General features: G+C 37.0%; 1 protein-coding gene across 2 annotated transcripts in view; it reads right to left on the bottom strand.

Moving 5' to 3' along the window:
* Nucleotides 1-1563: 1563 nt before the first annotated feature.
* RPP30 (ribonuclease P/MRP 30kDa subunit) overlaps nt 1564-22848 on the bottom strand; it is a 31845-nt gene continuing 10560 nt past the window's right edge. Inside the window, exons 6-12 of one of the 2 annotated variants that reach the window (XM_012659748.1) lie at nt 19446-19535; nt 10775-10891; nt 10171-10200; nt 9709-9746; nt 9217-9296; nt 5456-5554; nt 1564-1944 (exon numbers count right to left, since the gene is read on the bottom strand). In XM_012659748.1, the coding sequence (XP_012515202.1) occupies nt 1898-1944; nt 5456-5554; nt 9217-9296; nt 9709-9746; nt 10171-10200; nt 10775-10891; nt 19446-19535 (501 nt within the window). In that variant the 3' untranslated portion in view covers nt 1564-1897. Of the gene's footprint in view, nt 1945-5349; nt 5555-9216; nt 9297-9708; nt 9747-10170; nt 10201-10774; nt 10892-19445; nt 19536-22848 lie in introns of those variants that run through there. The other variant, XM_012659749.1, reaches the window with a different exon arrangement.

Below are 22848 nucleotides of genomic sequence, written 5' to 3'. Positions count from 1 at the left end.
AAGTGCACTACCTACAGTAGCCCTGTGATCTGTCCATGTCCTCCCATGCTAGGTGCCTCCCCGCTAGTTCAGATCACCTCATCACCTCACTTCTCGTCTGGATTCCCAAACAGCCCTCCCTGGGCTCCCAGCTCCAGGCTTGCTTACCTCCAGTCTGTTTTTCAAGTTGCAGCCAGAGTGATTTTTCTAAAATGCAAATCTGATCAAGTCACTCTCCTCTTGCTATCTCTTCAATGGCTTCCCGTTTCCCTCTGGATGAAATCAAAGCTCCCTAAAATGTCTTATAAAAGCCTTAAAATCTGGCTGCTGTTAACTCTTTATTCTTATTTCTCCTTACTTTCCTAGCCAAACTCTAAATTTCAACTCTACTGAATTTTCAGTTCCTTAAAAAATCCCAGCACTTGCTTTTCTGTTTTCACACACTGTGCCAGCTCCCTGGAAGGCTCTCCTTCCAACCCAGCCCACCCCACTGCATTGCATAACTTCTCCTCATCCCTCCCCCTTGGTCTAGCTGTATTCCTCTGGGAAGCCATCCTTGAGCCATTAGATTTTTAGTTCCCCCCAGGTATGCTCCTGTTGTACTTCATTTTTTCCCCATCATAACATCTACTGTACTGTCTTTACCTCCCCCCACAATGAAATAATTTCCCCTCTCCTCTTGAACAAGCAATAATCATTAAATATTAAGCTGATATATTATAGAAATAACAAAGGAAGCAAACATCACCAGTAGTCACAATTTCATGGTATTCATTCTGATTATTTCTGTGCACATTATGTGTGTATGGGTACTGTGTAGTTTTATAACTTTTTCAGTTAAGCAACTTATTCTAGACGTCTTTTTTTTTTTTTGAGACAGAGTCTCACTGTGTTGCCCCGGCTAGAGTGCCGTGGCGTCATCCTAGCTCACAGCAACCTCAAACTCCTGGGCTCAAGCGATCCTCCTGCCTCAGCCTCCCGAGTAGCTGGGACTACAGGCATGCGCCACCATGCCCGGCTAGTTTTTTCTATATATTTTTAGTTGTCCAATTAATTTCTTTCTATTTTTAATAGAGACGGGGTCTTGCTCTTGTTCAGGCTGGTTTCGAACTCCTGAGCTCAAACAATCCGCCCGCCTCGGCCTCCCAGAGAGCTAGGATTACAGGCGTGAGCCACTACGCCCAGCCTTTAGACGTCTTTATACATGGTATTGCTTTGTTTCAATATATAATGATTATTTAACTAATCCTGTCATTATTGCGTATTTAGGTTGTTTCCCTTTTCATTTAGACATTATTGCAGTGAATATCCTTATCTATGTATGCTTTATACCTAACCAGGTATTTCTAAAGAATAAATAAATTTATAGAAGTATCTGTAAGGTTGGTATCAAATTATATCCCCTTCCACAATGTTACTGCCTTTCCCCACAAGCTTGAAAATACTCATCTTATAAATCTTTTTTTTCTTTTATCTTTCAACCTGAAAACAAAGATATATTTTTGATGATTTTTCCCTAGTGACTAGCAAAGTTCAGTATCTTTATGTTTACTGGGAATTTTTTTTGGATCAACTTTATTTGCCCAATTTTTTATTCAGTCAGGCCCCCTGGAAGTAGCATTTGAAATGAGGATTCTTGTGCAAGTGATTCATTGAGAGAGGGAACAAGGGAAACAGAGCAGGGCAGAAGAAAAGAGGTAAAGTTGTGGTTTCAGGAGAAATTCATCCTCAGCCTAATCCCATGGGGCCTCAGGAGCATGAATTGCACCACCGCGGTCAGAAGGTTGGGCTGTAATGTCCTGCATCAGTCACTGGCCATAGGCCAACCTCAGAGGGAATAAAACTTCCTGGGCATCTCTGCGTAAGGCGATTTCCATTGGTTCAGGACGATGCTCTGGAGAAGGGTGAAGATGACCCATTAGAACTCAACTTCTGAAGCGACTATGCCTCCCTGGGAGGGGGGATCTGTGTGGACACAAATAGCATTTGTTATGTTGGGTGTCTGCCTTTTAAAAATAATTCCTTAAAAGCTAAGGATGTTAAACCTTTTTGGAATATGTATTGTAAATGTACTTTCCTAGTTGTTTGTATTTTTCTAACATTTTTATAGAGACAAATTAATAAAACTGGCTTTGATGATTATGCTTAGGTTTATTCCAATCCAAAATTATTTTAAAAATTAACCTACATTTTTCTCTAGTATTGTACAAGTTTTTTTTTTTAATGTAAATCTTTAATTCACCTGAATTTACTATGGATGTATATTGGATGTCAGATAGGGATTTGACTTAAATTTTTCCTAAATAATATTAGTTGATACTTCAATCGTTATATGTTAATATAATCAAATAATAATAAAACATAATCATTGGTCCACTCTATATGATAGGCCCTGCTCTAAGCCCTCTACAAATATTAATCTACTTAACCCTTGCAGTAATGTCACAGGTAGGGAAAATAGATGAAGTGAGGAACAGAGAGGTTATGTAATTTCCCCAAGGTCATGGCTAGTAAGTACTGGCAAGTTGGGATTTTAACAAATGTACTTTGTCTTCTATCTGTGCACTTAACTGGTAGGCTGCACTGCCAATTATTATTCCAATTAGACAAGGAGTTAGATAACTTACTGAACAATCCATCTTACAACTGGAGTGGGCTCCCTACTCTTTCAGTGATCTTTGGGAATTTCTGCACCAGTTTGTTCTAATTACAGTACTAGTTTTTGTCATACTCTGTAATATTCAGCAGTACACGTCCCTCCCATTAGGTTTTTCTCTGAAATTTCCTAGGTATTCTCAAACTTATTCTCCAAAAACCAAACACATAAACAAGCAAAAACATCTACAGGCATATTGATTTGGCATTTAATTTGGGGGAAAATTTGACTTAAAATTTATCTCATTCAAGAAAACATAGTGTGTCTCTCCACATATGCCAGTGTTCTTTAATTTCCCTTTATTTCCTATATTCCCTTCTGGTTTTCATTAAGAATTTTCTTCACAGAGGGCCCTACATATATTTTGGTAATCTATGTCTTTGTGAATAGAGTCATCTTTTAAAATTGTATTTTTAAACAGGTTACTATTAATTAAAACTATTGGGTTTTGGCTGGGCATGGTGGCTCATGCCTGTGATCCTAGCACTCTGGGAGGCTAAAACGGGAGGATCACTTGAGGTCAGGAGTTCAAGACCAGCCTGAGCAAGAGCAAGACCCTGTCTCTACAAAAAATAGAAAAACTAGTCGGGTGTGGTGGCCTGTGCCTGTAGTCCCAGCCACTTGGGAGGCTGAGGCAGGAGGATCACCTGAGCCCAGGAGTTTGAGGTTGCAGGGAGTTATGATGATACCACTGCACTCAAAACGGGGTGACACAGCAGGACTCTGTCTCAAACAAATAACAAAAAACCTATTGGCTTTTGTGTATTTACACATAACTGGCCACTTTGCTTAATTTCAGGTATTGTCACCTTGTAGCAATTATAATAAATCAGTGATTCATGTTCTGACAAAAGTAAATATCACAAGGAAACCTGCTCTACAAATAATTTTACCTCCTATTATAACATGAAAATCCTATTATATCTGGTGCAATTGGAGCTAGTTAATTCATAAGGTAGATTAAGGTGGGGCATCATAAAAAATTGAACATACATCCCCTTAAACATGTGAGCTTAAAACATATAAACATATACTCTTAAAGGTCAAAGCCTTTTTTGGGAACGTGAATGCAGTGATGCAAGATCCCAAGCTGCCTTTCTTGAGTTCTGGTCCCTTTAAAGTAGAAAGAGAACTTACGACTTTAGTGAAACAACCTGAACAACCTGAGTGCAGAATTTCTACTAGATCACCCCAAAATCTTAGCTGTCCTGCTCACACCTAATTTAACAGTTCTTTTTAATGATGCACCTTTTCCAAACTTTTTCAAAATATCCACTTAGTTTTCCCGGGAATTCTTTTTTGTCCCTCATAGTTCACCAATTTTCATAATTGTTAAATTAACTTACATAATTTAAAATACTAAATACAACTGGCATAAACAGATTTGTGAAGAAACAGCTGAGTTTTGGTGAATTCGAGTGGGGTGGAGACAGAAGCAAACTGGCATACAGGGATGCAGCAGACTCCTGGAGCGCAGGCGCAGCTGCAGCCTCGGGTTTACAGAGGGAATGGGGCAGGCTGCTCCACCACACTGGTCAAGAGGAAGTCTAGTCGAAAGTGCTTTATTTTTAAAACCACCATGTTTTGTATGTGTATATGTATATGAACATATATATGTACGTGTGCAATATTCTTTTATTTGTATTTTGCCAAGGGTTTTTATTGTCCTTTTTAAAATCTGGAGTGGATTTTAAATTTTATCAAATGTCTTTTTGGTACCTATTAAGAAGATTCCGATTTTTCTCTTTTGACCTATTAATAATGTACACTGCATTAAAAAGAACTGAAATATCCTTACATTCCTGGAATAAATCTCACTTGGTCATGTGTACTCTGTTTTAATGGTTTCCCTTTACCAATATTTTACTTATTCAAAAGTGACAATGGTATAGCTTTCTCTTTTTAAAATGATCTCTTCTCTGACCTTCAGAACAGTATTCTTTTCCTTGTTTGAAAATTTTTTTGTTCAATTATACCTTTTGCTCTATTCCATGCTGTTTTGCGGCCTTTACGTCAACATAGCATAAATGTGGATATCGGGGGTGGGGTCGAAGGGCTACTTCTACCTAACATGATGATCCTGCCATTAAAAAAAAATAATCATTTCCAAAGTTGGTTGAGTCCGATGCTTTGATATTTTTAATAGTTATTAGGAAAATCAGTGTTAGGTTTTCAGGGGTTTCCAATTAAAAAGCAAGGAATCTTATTTCAAAGACCTCATGGAGGTAGCAAGTAGCAAGGAAGAGGTCAAGTGTCATTTTACGTGCACATCCCTTCTCTTTCCACAAATTTTACAGTGATTCCTTTCAGAAAGAATGCTGACTTGATGAATACATGACAGAGAAGCTTAAAACAAGAATAGATCAACAATTAATAAAAGTGACCCCCCAATATGTTTTAATAGTTACCCAGATAACTACTTTTTGAGTAATAAGATTAGAAAATAAGCCGTGTATAAAGTAGAAAAGTATGAGTTTTTAAATGAACAAGAAACATTTTTAAAGAATCTCTTAAAACACTGAAACATCTTATTCAAGTATACCTGCTGTTATTTATCACTTACACAAAGGAGAAAGAGTCTGTGTTTTTCTCTTAAAGTACATCTAAATTCATTAAGCTGGCAGCCTTGTTTTTTTAATGCTTCACTAGGTTTTGTTTGTTGTTTTAATGGCTTGAATATAACTTTTTATAGACTATTGATTTCTAGCTCCAAATGAAAACAGTAAAATATGTGAAGGTTTTATTTTTGTTGTGTCTGATGAACTATAAAAGAGAAGAAGGGAACGTGACAGAGACTGGGGCATTCCTCTCAGCCCTCACACTTGGCTTTTTTGCAAGCCGGAAGAGAATCATCATCCCCTTCTGATGGCCGAGGTTTCTTCACTGTAGAAATTATTCCAAAAGCAGTTTTTCTAGTTTCTGTAAAACAAACAGGAAAACCATAGTGCTTGAAGTTAAGACATAATTTAAAATGAGGCGGTTTAACAAGTATCACCATATTACTTTGGCTTACAGCACTAGTAAGGAATAAACCATAATGAACTGCTATGGGAGCTGGTGCCATTAACATGTCATTATTTTGTTTCCCAGCATACACATATATCAGGATATTATTAACATCTAATTCATTCCTAAAGATTATCTCAAGGGTAAAGTTGCAGGGCAGTGTTATCTCTAATGGTCTCTTCATGGCACCTTATGCAATTAGAACCCAAATCATAGATATCAGTGTAGCAGATGCTTTATACATAGTAGAAAGACAAATCAAGAGCGCAAAGACAACGGTCAATTGTATTGCTCCCATGGTGGAGTGTGTGCTTACCTCATTTTACAGCACATATTCTATCTCTCTCACTAGATCATCAATGTATCTTTGAAGAATCCATTATATTGCATTGTAAACACCCAACAATGGCCGGGTTATATAACAGGTGTTCAATAAATACTTGCTGAGTGAATGAATAAAATCAAACTCATAAATATATTGATGCCTTCCTTATATTACTGATGATAATGAACAAAGAAAAATGGTGATTATTAGATGCTTAGATCATATTGGCAACAGAGGTCAACTTAAATTTAGCCAATTTCTGCTAAAAAACCTACTAACGGGCCAGGCACTGTGCCATTAATAGAGAGTATAAAGATGTCTGACAGACAGTGCTTGTTCCCACAATTCATGCATGGGATAAGCACATTAAGAGCAAATATAATAGGAATGAAGGCACCCATAATAATTAATCACCTGGATGAATCAATTAGGTACTATAAAAAGTTAACACTACAAGAATAGGAAAAAAGGAAAAAAAGGAGAAGAAAGTATTCCTTTGATAGGCATGAAGAGAAAGGTAAGAAGAACCCAGGGAAGAATATTTGGGTATGGTATGGCTGGTGTGAAGGAGTATGGAAAAATTAGGGGGAAATGAGGCTGAAAGAGTAGCTTACGAAAGACCATAGAGTCATGAAAGAGATTCAAACTTTGTCCTTAGGAAATGGAAAGAGATTATGGAGAAGGATCAAGATCCTCATTAGCTACAAAGGCAGTAGAATCAAAAGAACTTGATGAACAGAAATTTAGTTAATATTCCTTATTTCAAGTAATAAAAGTAAACTCTAAAGTGTTAAGCATTAACTTCCCATTTATCAGGATTTATTTACCAAGCCTATTTAATCTCTGCCAGCTATTTTAAAACACTGTAATTTATAAAAGGGATGAAACTGTTCTCCAGGTCATCAAATGCCAACATAATGAAAGAGCCTCAAAATAGAAATTGTCCATGATTTCCATTTCACCAAATGAAAAATTCTGCATTTATATCATTGTGTTTCTGAGTAATAGTCTAAAACTCAGTTATATGAATAAAAATAAAAAAATTGTGAAAACCAGAACTTTGTAACAAAGCAAAATGTATTAGTTTCAAAATTATTTTAGTTCCATCTCAGAAATGTTCTACTATTTTTATCACATGTTTATTCCTTAATCTAAAATGACAGATTATAAACAACTACAGGAGACTTTCATTATCATTTAAAGTAAGTTTTAGTGTCTTTTAAAAATAAATTCATTTTTTGGAACAGCAAGAAGTTACATTTGTATAGGGCTTTAGTTTATAAGGTGTTTTCACATATAAAATTTTCCTTTAATCATCTTGCCAAGGAAAATCTACAACTAGCTTTAAAGGAATTATCGGCGAGTGAACTATTTTGTTCACAAGGAGTTAAGGCAGGCATCCCTAACAAGTCTATTTTGGTCCAGTGGTTGATGAAGGACACCAACCTCGTCAATCACAGGCCAAAGACTCTGACCTTGAACCTCTTTCCTCTGTCATTTCCTCATAACCTCCTAAGGATTGCTATTCACTGGTTTCTGGAACCCCACAGAACCTAATTCTGATTCCCAGTGGCAAGCTTTGCAATGATGAAAGCCAGCTACTATGTATCCCAAGTCTTCTGTTTGCCAGGTATCCACACCTGCACTACACTCATGATTTCTCTAACCATGAGGTTTCCAGATCCTTTAAGAACCTATCAGACATCTTCTGGTAGTATCCAGTGTGTTGCTGTCATAAATTATGGTACTCAGAATGATACAGATGCCAGCTGAGATTTCATCAGTGAGACTTTGGCTCCCCTTGCCTCAGAATCCTTTATTTCTTCTAATGTAACCTAAGCTGAACTAGCAATCTTAGGAACACATCACACTACTGTTTCACACCGATCTCAATACCAACTAAAACCAGGGTAACTGTAATTTGTCATCTAGATCAGGATACTTTTCAGAAAACAGAAGTGTTAATAATTTTATAGGAACAGCAAGTATAAAGCAAGTATAGGACTGTACTGGGCACATTGGGGGAACGGTAATGCCACTTAAAGTCCACAAGTCTTCTTTTATTAATAGTTTAGTGTCTATAAAAGCCTCACTTTATCATATGTTGAATAGTTGAGTTTTTTGAAGTCAAATGCAGAACTTCATCCCAATACAGTAAACAGTTTTCTCAAGTGGAAATCAGATCATTAAAATCCAGACACAACACATGAGCCCTCAATAACCTAGCTATTCATATAATAGTCTATATGTAGTAACTTATTCTGAAGTTTAAAATTCATCTGGGTGACATCAACTAAACTGTTTCTTAAATACAACCAGTCCTAAAAATTACAAAGAGAGTGAAGACAAAATAGCAGATCAAAACTTTAAGATTTTTGTTTTAATAAAAGTTCATTTGCATTTTCCAAAGTTTTAGCATACTTCTAGTTCAGCTTTTAACATCTCATAAATAAGAAATTCAGTGGGTTCCAGTAGTGGAAGTAAGGTGAAGAGGTACCTATACAAAATGTAAGTAAACAATGTACAGTCTGTACGTACTTGACCATGTAAACAAAAATGGGAAAATAAACATTCTGAGTTGTAATAAATGCAAAAGTTAGTCGAGTTTTGTTGGGTTTTTAAAAATGGGGTGTTTGGACTGGCTCTAGAGCTCAGTGGTTCCTTTGACAAAGTATCGACTCCTAAAAATGCTGTTTTTGTTTTCCTAATAAATGATTTAACATATATTTTTGACATATCAGTTCTTTAAAACAGCGATTTTAAACAGGGAAAGCATGCCCCTCCGGAGAGGAAGGAGGAGTAAGAGCAATTAGAAGTGCCTATCAAAATGTAGTCAGGGAGCCTGGCATGGTGTGCATGCTTGGAAGGCTGAGGTGGGAGAATCTCTTGAGCTCAGAGTTCGAGGCTGCACTCCAGCCCAGGTGACAGAGCGAGACCCTGTCATTCATTCATTCATAAATAGATAAATAAATAAAAGATGTGGGCAGGGGCACACATGTATAGTTTGAAAGAACTCATTGAATACTCGTTTCTGTAATGCAGACTATATTCACTCCACAAACTACAGAAAGGAAGGTCTGAACTGAGGGTAAGAAAGCACCAATGGCTACAGTTAGAACAGATTGAGAAAAGATGATTTCAAAGGAACTCTGCAGGATAGGATAGCAAAAATGGATATGGCTCAATTCTTCGATAAAAATGACTTGCTCCTAGCATGACCATTCAGTTTTTATTGGAAGAACCTGCTCACCTCCGTGGAGTAGTGCTGCTCTGCAGTTGGTGGACACTGCAGCCTTGGCATCACTCTCAGACAGGCCAAACAGCAACCCTCTGGTGGGGCCATTAAAGATTGTAACCCAGAATCAGCCAAGGACATGAGACTAATATGAACATAACTGAAAATGCCAGCTAACCTGGTCTTGTTGAAAGAGAGACTAATTAATTCCATAGCAGTTCTTAGCCCAACTGGAACATGCATCTGAGAAGAGACTCATTTAACTATAAACTTTTATCATATAAAGTCCCTCGTTCCCCCTTTTCTATCTCATGCTTAATCCAAAAAACAGAGGGATAAAGCTCTCTACAACCTGATGTAATTTGTTTTTGAAGTTATTAATTGGTAAACTTTTACCTTACAATAAAAGGTTGAGAAAAATGTCATGTTAAACTATAATACTACTTCCTTGAAATTCCAAATTTCCTAAAAGAAAATTTCAACAACTTCTTACTCAGAAAAGGATACAAGTTTGCCACATCGTATGGTCCCCTTATTTCTAAAGACTAAAATAAACAAAAAATAGATATGAGAAAAGGTATACATTTCAATGACTTAATGACTTCAAGGGTTAGGGTTAGTAGATTAATAAGATACTTAAGTACCTAAAAATAAGAACGTTAACTACATAAATTTAAGTCCTTATAGTTTTGATGAGTTTCATAAGTTTTTGAAAATATAAAATAACATTGAAAAGCATTTTGTAACAGTATAAAGGAAAAACTATTTATTTATATACGAAAATTTGAAGCCTAAAGAGAATGGGGATAAATTTTACTCCTCAGTAATTACAAAGAGCAAATCCATAGTTAAAATAGAAAACGTGCAATAAACATTCATTACGTTACTGTTTTAATTTCTTCCCCCCAGAAACTCTGCAAAGTTTTCTAACTTGAAAGGTGGAAACAAAGTACTTCATGTTAGACTTACCCTTTCTGCAGCACTAGATATAATTACGTTCTACAAAATAGAAAGTGATCAATATTAATCTTAGATAAATGTGAAAAAAAAGCAATTGAAGCATCTCATAATACAGATAACTAGTAATCACACTTTAACATTTAAGGCTCAAATACCAACTTGTTTTAAAGATAAGGTAAATAATTAAAGTGAAAAAATGAAAGACCTCACTTCAAACTAAGGCAGCCTATAAAAAGAAAGAGAATAAGCTTTCTAAACAAACCTTAGTAAAGATGAATTAAGTTAAGAACTAGATTAAAAGGTCATATAACTTTAATTCAACTCACTTATGACAAACATTTGTTATCCAGACTATTCTTTTCACAGTATGTAAATTGCAAATTCCTTATCAAAAGATAAAGGCTTTCGACATGTCTTTTTCTCCCTTATACTATTTTTTCCTTGATATTTTTCTTTCCCTTAAAACTTGCAGAGCTCATTGAAATGGAAGAATTTGCTTTTGTGTCTTGAGAACTTTCTACTTTAAGGAAAAGGAATTAGTTTGACAATTCCAGTATATTAATAATAATAAACTGCCAGATATGAAAAACATCATAAAATTATGGAACCATACCTTTCCTTTGCAGACCTGCATCAAATTGAGGGCATTGGAAATTGTGTACCTTCTCATTGTGGAGTCTTTGATAGCAGGGCTATAGACAAGTTCAAAGCCTAGGCCGCGGTCAATTGCCTTCACAGGAAATAAAGAAAATAAACTGTCAAAGATAAACACACGCTGTCCTACTTAATTCTCACTGAAGTCCTCCTAGTACCCACCTCCTACATGTCAAGGTACAGTTTTAAACAAAGACAGATTCACGCACAAATGGCACAATCCACAAGGAGAAGAAAACCAATCTGTGGCTGTATTTGAACAGAGTTTATCTTAGCTGTGGGGAGGCTGACTTTATATAAACAGGAATTATCAAGAGGCTAAGGAAAGCGAAGTCCAGTGGGGTGGCAGAATAGCTATTATTCCACAAACTATCAAAAGGAAAACAAAGATGTATTCCCTACATAAACTGTATGTAAATCCAATAAACCAAGTAATTTGACTCAAGAATAAAGAAAGAAACAAGATATGAAGAGCTGGAAAAAGCTCAAAAAACAGGGGTAAGAAGGCTTCTCAGGTAAGTCATTATTATTATACATAGATGTTGAATGAGAGAATAACAACATCCATGGTTAACTGAGTGTTGACTACACGCCAGGTACTGTGCTGAGAGTCTTATGTATATATTTAGCCCTTACAATACCTTTATACGAGGCATTGCAGCAGACTGTTAATTGCCCAGGAAACCATCCTCTCCTTTTTCCTTAGTAATATGGCCCCTGATTTTTGGCTGGACTTATGTTTATCCAGCAAAAAAGATGGAAGAAGCCTGGGCCTTTTATGATTCTGTCCAGCTTACTATACAAGATTGGCCTTTTTCATGAGAAAAAGAAACTTCATTCTTATTTAATGTACTCTTACTACACAGAGATCCACAGGTAAGAAAGCCTGGAAGAGGTGGAAGTGGAATTGAAATTGACCACCACACTATTCAGCTTCCCTGATGAGTGCCTCAATAGCTTCGTCCATTCATAACAGACATGTTTTAAGCTCACTGTGTGCAAAGGCTGAGATGGTTCCTCCTTTGTAAGAGCTTACAGGTTAGTGGGGGAGACCATCAAATAACCACACAAAAATATAAAACTTCAACTGTGGTAAATACTATTAAGGAGAAGTTTGGGAGTAAGGGAAGAAGAAATTAAGTAGTTAAATAGTGTGGAAGATGCATTTTCAGAGAGAAGGAAGAGCATGTGAAAGGCTCTGGGGTTGGAACACGGAAGCACCTAGAGAAGGTCAAAAGCTGGAGAAGAACAAACAAAGGGGAGCCCTGAGGTGGGAGATGAGGCTGAAGAGGATGAGAAGGGCCAGCTGTGCAGAGCTGGTAACAGCAAGGGGAAACATCCGGAGGACTTTAACTTAGTGGTGATAGGCAGACTTGCAAGTGCAAAAACCAATTTGTTGCAGTAGTCTTTTGAATGAATAAAAGGATGGTAGACACAGTCCAGGCAGTATGGTGCAAGTCTCTGCCTGGCAAACGAGATTCTGTTACTCAGAGGATGAGCTGGGACTGGTCCAACTGTGACTGCTGGGGTTTACTCCTGAGCATTTACAGGGAATGGAGGAACTTGTCTTCTTCCAGAACTGGCAGTCCACCTTGATTTAATTCAGGTGTACCTCAAAGGCCCCTCTACCTTCCCTTTCTGAACACAGATTTCCTTTCTTCTATCCCCCAAACATCCCTTTCCTTTTCCTCTGGCCTTAAGGCTCCCAGATTTTATTTTAGATTTTCCCATATATCTGATTCTAGTTTAGTTAGAATTTAAATGCTATTTTCCACCTTGCAACCTTCCCCCTCTCCCGTATTTTGACAACCTTTTCCCACCTCTAATTCTTTACCTTGCGTGGATTATTTCTGCCATAGTTAAATGTATACCTCATTTTCTTTGGCTAGTTCGTACACTTCTTGAGAGCTGGTATCATGACACCTGTCTAACACAAAACTGCCTTTTACACAAAAAGTGTGTAATATATTTACATTTTGAGTGAATAAATAGTAGCTCAGGGAAAAGAGGTCATGTGATAATGCTGTTCACTATGGATTATCCATCATAAAAGAAAACACAATGGACTTGGCTAACTGAAATCCACAGATAATGAAAACATCTCCTTGGTTATTTCTTTTACAAAAACTACTATAATAATTAGCTGAAGCGGCTGACTTACAAGTTGTACAACCACAACACAAGGCAGTAGGATGAAGAGGAGTTTGATGGATATATAGGGTTTGAGGACCAGATCCCAAAATATTTCTAATTGACTGAATCTAAATTTCTAGAACCTTCTGGGGACCAGATCAAAATAAAAACTCCTTTTGGTGGGGTGGGAGTGGGGGGAAAAAGAAAGGGAAAAAAGGACATAATTATCACCTTAACTATTTTTTAAGAAAAAATTTCTGATTTTGATCTTGGTATATTAATCAAGCTCCCTTTAAAACTAAGAGAATTCTAGAAAAAGAAAAATTATAAAGATAATGTGCTACTATGAAAGTTATGGTGAATATTTCTTTCATAACACCTTATTTTTAAATTTTTAAATAGATAAAATAGAGACTCATTACCTGGGCTCCTGCTTCTAAGACCATTTTAATGCAAACTGCTCTACACTCATCAAATGATTGTTCATGATAACCTCTTTATAATAGTGCCTGCCTGATTGGCTTTTGTTCACATGTCTGACCAAAGGTTCTGGCATGGGTGGATGTATTAGATTTCTTTACTCATGAGAAATAACAGTCAAAAGGACGCTACCAAGGACAGGTGTGTGATACTTGAATCCAGAGACACTGGCAATAAAATTCCAAGTACTAAGTAAAGCTAGAGAAAGAAGAGAATAAGGAGTTGATTACTGGGACAATATAGTCATTCCCCATTAATTTCATAAAAATTAGTTCTTTATTGGATTCAAATGGATGACATCCTTTCAATGTATCATTTTTTATGATAGGTAATTTGTTCACAAGATTCATAAATCAAAGCAACATAAGGCAACAATAAAAAGTCTTACTTGCATCTCTGATCCCATCTGCCCCTACCTCTTCTCCCATAACTTTTATTAATTTCTTGTGTCTTCTTCCAGAGTTTCTTAATACAAATATAAGCAAATATGAATATATATTATTTTTCCTCTTTCTTACCCAAAAGGTAGTCTGCTACATTCTTGTCCTGACTTGAAAGCTTTTCCATGTCAGCTCATAACTTCCTCGTTCTGTTTTATAGCTGCATAGCATTACGCTGTAGAGGTACAACATGTATTTAACCAAGCCTCTACTGATAGATTTTGGGTGTTTCAATGTATCTGTAGAATCAATACTAAAGTGGGATTACTGCATATTATGGGTTGAACTGTGACCCTAACCATAAAATGTATGTTGAAGTCCTAACCCTCAGTACTTCAGAATGCAACCATATTTGGAAACAGGGTCACTGCGGATGTAACTAGTTGAGATGAAGTCATACTAAAATAAGGTAGGCCCCTAATCCAGTATGACTGATACCCTTATAAGATGGCCATGTGAAAACACAGAGACACACAGGGAGAATGCACTGCGAAGACAAGGAAGAGATTGGATTACATAGCTGCAAATCAAGGATTACCAAAGATTGCTGGAAAATCACCAAAAACTAAAAAAATGGTAAAGAAGGGTTTCACTACAGGTTTTAGAAGAATGTGACCATACTGAAACCTTGATTTCAGACTTTTGGCCTCCAGAATTGTGAGACGACACATTTCTGTTGTTTTAAGCCAGTAAATGTATTTGTAATTTTAATAGTTGTTGCCAAATTACCCCCCCAATAGAGATTGATCCAATTTACCAGCAAAGTATTAATAAGAGAACACTTGCTTTCCCACAGCCTTAATACACAGTGTATCACTAGTTAATAGGTGATTTTTATGTGAATTTCTCTTATTATTGTGAATGCAAGCATCTTTTCATATGTTTAAAGACTCTTTGTATTTTCCTCCTTGTGAGATGTCTTTCATATTCTTAATTCATTTTTTTGTATTGTTCATCCTTTTTTTTTTTTTTAACTTACCAATTTCTAGGAGCTCTTTATATATTACAGGGATTAGCCTTTTTGTCTATCACATGAATGAAAATGTTTCCACCAGCTTGTCATTTGTCTTTTAGCTTTATTTCTGGTGGGCTTTTTTTTTTTGGTGGCTACACAGAAATTTTTTTTTTTTTAAATTTCAGCATATTATGGGGGTACAGATGTTTAGGTTATGTATGTTACCCTTGCCTCCCCACTCCCCCCCAAGTCCGAGTTTCAAGTGTGCCCATCCCTTGGATGGTGTGCATTGCACTCTTTACACAGAAATTTTTGATATTGGCAAGTTTGGTGGTACTGATGCAAGCACTGAATCGACAAAGTACTTAACACATTTAGGTTCATGTGTGATGAAAAATATAGTTTATAGAACACTCAAGCCCAAATCAAGTATACACAGCATGACGCCTAGAACTAACTCACTGCTTTAGATATTATTTACTAGATATCTTTCAGTGGGCACTAATAGGACCACAAAGATCAGGGTTAAAGTGGTGCTAAGGGGAAAACATCAGAAGAGTGTGAAACATACATGATACCTGAAAATAACTCTAAGTCATTATCGAATGGAAATAACATTGAAATGGAAACAACAACAACAAAAAAAATCAAAGGGAAGGTAAAGATATGTGCTGCTTTAAAAAAATCCTTCTTCTCAAAACTTGAATTCATAAAGCTCATGTTTTAAAAGATGAAATTATTCTGTGCTTAACAAAGAGTTCTGCTATAAAGTAACTTCAAATAGCATTTCCCAGTAGGAAATGACAGTAGATTTGGAATCAAAGCTTGAGTACAAATCCCTAGTCAAGCCTTCGAGAGAGACATTTAACTGCGTGAGCCACAAACTACCTAAGACGCAATTCTATTACCTACATATGGAGATAATTAACATCTACTCCACCCCAAAGCTGGTGGGCCACAGCAGGTGTGAAAGTGCTTAAACTATGAAATGCTAAATAATTAGAAGTCATTTGATTATCCAAGAGAGGAACAGAATCCAATTTTTTAGAAACGCATCTGTCACAAGATGGAGTTGTGATTACCATACAGGATATTTAGACTCCAAAAGAGGTTTATAGGAAATTTTAGAGGAAATTGCATAGTTGAGGCTGGGCGCGGTGGCTCACGCCTGTAATCCTAGCACTCTGGGAGGCCGAGGTGCGCGGATTGTTTGAGCTCAGGAGTTCGACTCTACTAAAAATAGAAAGAAATTAATTGGACAACTAAAAATATATAGAAAAAATTAGCCGGGCATGGTGGCGCATGCCTGTAGTCCCAGCTACTCGGGAGGCTGAGGCAGAAGGATTGCTTGAGCCCAGGAGTGTGAGGTTGCTGTGAGCTAGGCTGATGCCACGGCACTCACTCTAGTCCGGGCAAAAGAGTGATACTCTGTCTCAAAAAAAAAAAAAAAAAGAAATTGCATAGTTGAAATTATGGTGCCCTAAGCATGTGGTGAAGGTAACAAAAAGGGATGACAGCTGTAAGTTATAGAAATGGAGTGTTTGGGTATGCTCAGAGCCCTCTTTTATAATCCCAACTTTCTGAGCTGGTAATTCTCACATGGCTTCTGACCTACAGGTAAAAGACTAACCACCTATCTAATACTCCTGCTTTAACACAACAACAAAAAAAAGGCCCAAACCCTAACCAAATTAACATCTATGCTGTTTTTTCATGTGCCCAATAAAGCGATCCTTATAAAGCAAACCTCGGACTTCTCAAGGCCAAAGATAAATTTGTCCTCGAAGCCAAGGGAGCATGCAAGGACCAAGACTTAAGACTGAACTGTTACCTATGTGCTGTGCTTTCACAGTGAATATTTTTCCATACTTTAATGCAGACACATAGCTCCATATCCAGATTAAATATGTTACAAATAATACATACATACCTATACAACAACTACTGCTTACCATGAAAGACAAGCTGGACACCTGTATATTTCCAGCTTTCTCTCATTAGTAAAAAAAATAGGTAAATAAATTAATAAGGAATTTTTTGCTTCCTGACCAATTCATACTGCAACCTACTTCTATACTAGATGAAGACTAAAAATAATCTTGTGCAGCCTTTCTTCCATTCCATCATCTAGTTTTTATTAAACAACATATGTAAAGTGTTCACACCAGATTTTTTTTTTTTAAAGCAGACACTGTGTTAAACTGCATATCCCTCTCACTTGTCAAATTTTTTACTTTTCAGAATTCTTGAACTGGAAAATGGGGGAATTAAGCCAAAAATATCCATGAGACAACAGCAGCTTTCCTGAACTTCCAGATGGAATTGGGGGTGGGCTGTCCTAGTGCCCCACTTCCCTCACTGCACGTGCTTCCTGCCCAACGCTGACGTCCAGCTAATGACTGATAACCAGTGGAATTTGGCTGGGCTCCCCAAGCTGTACCCTGACATGCTAAGCTTAGTATTTACTAATTCGATTAACAAATTTTTAGGGAGGACTCATTATAAGCAAGATATTGGGATAATTAAAAAAAGAACATGACACAGTTGGTGCTCTCTAGAAACTCATAATCTGGTTTGAACAGTAAGACATGTTCATAAGAAATCCAATTAAAGCCCTTCCAAAACAGCCACTGGGAATCTTACCATTGTCGTGGGACATGAGGAATTATGTGCTGGGCATTGCTGTCCATTCCATGGACTTGGCCTTAGCATCACATGCCACTATCTCCTCCCAACCAAGGACCAGTGTCAAATGAGGGCTTATTCAGGCAAAGACATCTAGACACCTTCCTAGTTCATTAAGATGAAGAAAAAGGTGAAAAAGTTGTAAGTTTAATAGCAATTTGCAGAGTGGCTGCACTGCCTAACTGTGGGAGTGCTACTTAGATAGAACCAGGATTGGCAGTTTGAGCCTGACAAAATGTTTAGGCAAGATAGAGATTGCTTCCTCTGGAGAGGAATGATATGTGAGGCCAATAAGACTGTCATAAACTTGGGTATGTTTTAGTTTGTGGCTTTTATCATAGGTACCTGGGGCATACTACACATCTTATTTGATAAGCAATCAACCAGAACTTTCCTAACCCTGTGATTAAAGAGCTGAATGACTTCTTGCTAGCCTTCATTTCCCCACATTTGATAAATGAGCTATTGAACAACATAGATCTCCAACTCTAAAATACGATGCCTCAGGGTTTTTTTTAATGTTTACTTATTTATTTATAAGAACTGGCAACAACATATGGAACCAATGATTTGAGTTTAGCCAATATTGTTATATGTTCAGTAGTGCTCTCAATATTTACCAAACAAGAGCTATTTTATCTTTTTCCCTTGAAATATATGACTATATTTTTGGTATTTCTCAAGTACAGTCTTAGTAGCATAGTTTTAGGGGTAGAACATAAGCCAACTTAAATTTTTCCGCACTGGATTAAATTTTTACACACCGATGAAATCAATTTTCTCCCAATTGTTTCCCCCTAATTTTCAGTATCAAGCCGATTCCTTAGCAGCAAAGGGAAACAAAAATTGAGAAAGTTATCATTCTATAGAAACAAAAGATTAAGGAATCTTAGCACTCTGGGAGGCTGAGGCAGGAGGATCGCTTGAAATCAGCCTGAGCAAGAGCAAGACCCTGTCTCTACCAAAAATAGAAAAATTAGCCAGGTGTGGAGGAACGTGCCTATAGTCCCAGCTACTTGAGAGGCTGAGGCAGGAGAATTGCTTGAGTCCAGGAGTTTGAGGTTGCTGTGAGCTACACTGATGCTATGGCACTCTAGTCTAGGTGACAGAGTGAGACTCAGTCTCAAAAAAAGAAAAAAAAATGATAGGGGAATTATCCACTTTGAAAAAATTAAAATTTAATTTTCCAATTCTGACAAGATTAAGTATGTAATTTGGAATGTGTTTGCTAAACCCTTTTTCTCTTTGGATAGTTAAGTTTTTGAGAACAGGAGACTGAGCAGAGTTTTGGAAGCCACTATTCTAAAACAGCATCCTAACTCTTCCTAGGATCTGGCCGGCAAAGCAAATAGTTAACAGGTGTGCTGACCTCGTCGCCACCAAATAGTTACTGGTGTGAAATAATACCATCTTTATGATGGAAACGGAAGGGACTGAGACTTAGAAGGCAGCATGATAGATGTAAGATGAAGAATAAAGGAAAACAAGAGAAAACTATATAGAAGGGTGATGAGAAAAATTCTATAGCAGAGGGAAAAACAAAAAACTTCCCTGAATGGATGGCCACCCTGTTAGTTGATACAGAAGTAACCATGGGCTTTCGTGTGAATCAGCATGCTTCCGCTAAGACTTTAATTTTGCATAGATCATGCCTAGGTAATTCCATGCCCCCTCCCTCCTGTCTCTCTTTATCTTATTGGTGCCTCAGGAACTCTCTGTATTATTTGAGTTTTTTTCCCCTTTACCTTCTTTTTTGACTGCTATGTTCCCTTAATGTTCAATGTTCAGACTCCCATCATTATTAGCTACCCTCTTAAGAAATATCCTTCATAAATTTCAGTGTCTAAGGCCTTTCAAAAACATCTTATGCTCCTGTTCCAATTTTCTAATGCAAGTTTCTACAGATTCAAATACAGAATGAAAAGTGTAATACTTACCACATTAATAGGTGGTCTTTTGAAGTAAAATGGTAGCTTCTCTGTTACAGTTATACAGACTAAATCCACATCTAAATGTGTACAAGCAACCTGTCAAAAAGAAACGATAGGTAAGGCCAAAAGGAAAACTCGCACAAATAAGAACAGGAGATAAGGTCAAACTTGATATAAAGAAACTTAAATAGGTATGGTTCACTCCACAGGTGTTTTGATGGTTTTGTGTTGAAATACATTTGACCTCTTACAAAGTCAACTATTTAGCCATTTCCTTCAGGTTTAGCTATAATCAAACTGAAGCAGAGTGAGATGTAGATAGATCTTCACAAAACACTGGGCCTGGAGACCCTCTAACTCATATGGTCTTCTACATAAGGAAGGGCTGCTGAATGAGGCTCAGTTTCTGGAATGTTACTTCAGACTGTTCCAGAAAGAAGAAACTGCTCTAAAATCCAAGGAAAAAAATAAGCCAAAAGGAATGTATGCATGGTCTATTTATTTCACAAACTATTTACTGAGCACCTTTGTGCCATGCCTTGTCCCGGGGCTGTGGCTCCTATCAGTCTACTCAGTGGATAAAGAAACATTAACAGCACCACTGATGGCATTTTGTTCAAATACTGATAGTCTACCTAAATGGTTAAAGCAGAGCTGGTACAAATCAAACAATAATGAATGCTTTTTTTCAACTTTTAATTTCCTTTTGTCCTAATTTTTGCTATTATTTGTTGATCGATACTCTGCATTTACTTCTAAAAAAAGATGTGAAACTGCTTACAAACTATATACAAGACAAAATAAACAGAGAAGAAAATCAGGATAAAGGGAAAATCAGGCAAGAAAAACAAACCTGGGGAAAGGTTACTGGGGTAGAGTGCAAGTTAGAAGACACACAACTAGAAGATGTGTACCCAGCTCTGATTTTGCCATTATTTGATTTATTGTGATGGAAGAATTGGCTGTTATGTATTCCATTAAAAATAAGTCTTACTGACAATGCTAGCTTGTACAGGCTTGATGAAAAATTCAAACTGCCAGGATGGCTATGCTGGTGAACCAATACAAGTGGCATGTAACAGGGGAAAGAGCAGAGCAAAGAAGAGAGGTGAAGAGGGGGTAACAATGCCCGACCTTGGGCAATAACAAGAATATCACTTCTTGCCCTTTTTCTTCAGAATCCCCACTTCAGTCACTCCTACCACCACCCCAGGGTTCTAGGAAGCAAGTAGAGATCAGAGGCTGCCTGGCTTTACGACCGTCATAGTAACTTAGTAAGCCTGGGAAGCAATGTTGTTTTGGCAGAAATACTTGGCTTATAAAAGAACTTGCCCCATCCGAACTGCTACAGCTGTCCAACTCACAAAAGAGTCATTGAAAATTTGATAAGAATGGATGAAAAAAAGCTCTGAATAATAGCTAAAACAAGTTCAGCTTTCTGTTCACCATTTTTTAACTAGCAGACTGGCAAAGATCAAAGAGTTCAGTAAGATACTGCGGACATGAGAATGAATAAACAGGCACTCACAGGGTCTTTAAATCAGTACAGGACCTTGAAAAGCACTTTAGCAATGGCTGTCAAAATTTTAAATGCACACACCAGCAATTTCACTTATAAGAATGGATTCTACAGAGACTCTAGAAATATATATAGCTATATATATATATATACAGCTATATACCCTCAAAGGCTCAAGGGCATTAATGCAAGGACAGTCATTGCAACACCAATCACAAAAGACTAGGCACAATTAAACAGTCCTCGATTTTACTTAAATAAATTATGATCCCTTTATGTGATGAAATATGCTGATATTCTTAAAGGGAATGAATTGATATTATCTCTAATTGATATTATGGAACAATCTCCAAGATATACTATCAGGTGAAAAAAGAGCATGGTACTAGGTAGGAAGGAAAGAGGGAGGGGGAGGGGGAGAATGAAGGAAAGAAAGATGAGGTAAATATTTCTGAAAAGATACACAAGAACTCTTAGTAGTCGCTGCCTCTGAAGAAAAGGGAGAGGGAGTTTTAGGTGAGAGGAAGGCATACTTTTCAATGCATACCCCTTCGTACTGTTTGAACTTACTATCATGAGCATAAATTATTTTTTCAATAAAAAAGTTAATTTTTTAAAAGTCTGTTAAATATTCTCCCCAGAATAAAGCTAAATTAGATTACTTTTTACTTATCTATTGTTCCTTTCTTCCCCTCTCCTACATAAAAGTAGCCAATTAAACAATGGATCTGTGTTGGTTTAAGTATATGCATTATAATAAATTTCTAGATATAAAGGACAGCCCCACTTGGCCCTCTGACACCTCAAACTTAAAGTGTCCTAAACTGAATTCTTTTGTTATTCAGCTTTCTATTAACCTAAATGTTGAACTGATACATTCAGATACCCATAAAATAAGAGTTAATGTTCACTGTATAATGACCGTCTATATCATTAAAAAAGATTATGACCAATATAGTTTTGAGGTTAAGAATCTTATAATGGTTTTCCCTGACAACTGGTAGGTCGCCTATGAATTCACATTAGGTGTCTTTTACTGTTCTTTTGGAGGGTGTCGGAGACCCCTGTGACAACTTAAGGAAAGCGTATTCCTACAAAAATGTGCACATATATACACATCTTTGCCTTTGTGGCACAAAGGGACCAGGAGTGTAGAGTTAACATTCCCCCTGAACTCCTTTCAAGGCTGTCAGATTAATACATCTTGGTATTTTATGATAAATTATGTAAGAGAGACTCAGGGTTACCAAGGAAAAAGAGAGCAGCCCATTAATGGTGGCTCTCAATCTTAGTGTGTACAAAACTCCCCTGAAGAATTTACCAAAAATGGAGATAACCAGGCCCCACCTCCAGCAAATCATTCAGTAAGCAGGGCCTAACAATCTGCATTTTAACAAATATCCCAGGTAATTCTGAAGCTTGTGGAGCCAGACTATACTCTGAGAAACACTGGGATATTCCCTCTCTCAAGGTAATCCATAACAGTACTCTGCAAAGGGAAGCACAAATTTTGGGAGCAGAAAGAAAATAAAACTTCTATTTCTATTTATTTTTAATTTCACTCTTAAAATTTGTTTTGTTTTGTGTGTATATTATTTCATAAAGCACACTGGTATAATGGGACATGCAATAATTTATAAGAAACATACATATATTGGGAAGCAGGCTCAACATTTTTTTAAACTGTTGCATACAATCAAAGCAGGTTGGAGACCACTGTACTAAACAATGCAATTTCTCCTCACCCTGCTTGGCTACTTTAAATCCTAAATGGGAATAGCTGACTCAGAAGCTGCTGAAGCTTCTATGCAACTCTCACCTTTCATATTCCTATTCAACAGCTGTCCCCCACCTCCCAATCCCAAGGAGCCCTGGCCAGTGGATTCCCCC

The sequence above is a fragment of the Propithecus coquereli genome, unplaced genomic scaffold, assembly GCF_000956105.1.
Source record: "Propithecus coquereli isolate 6110/MARCELLA unplaced genomic scaffold, Pcoq_1.0 Scaffold63, whole genome shotgun sequence".
Lineage (NCBI taxonomy): Eukaryota > Metazoa > Chordata > Mammalia > Primates > Indriidae > Propithecus > Propithecus coquereli.
Note: the sequence above shows the minus strand (reverse complement) of the source record. Positions and strands in the feature narration are given on the sequence as shown.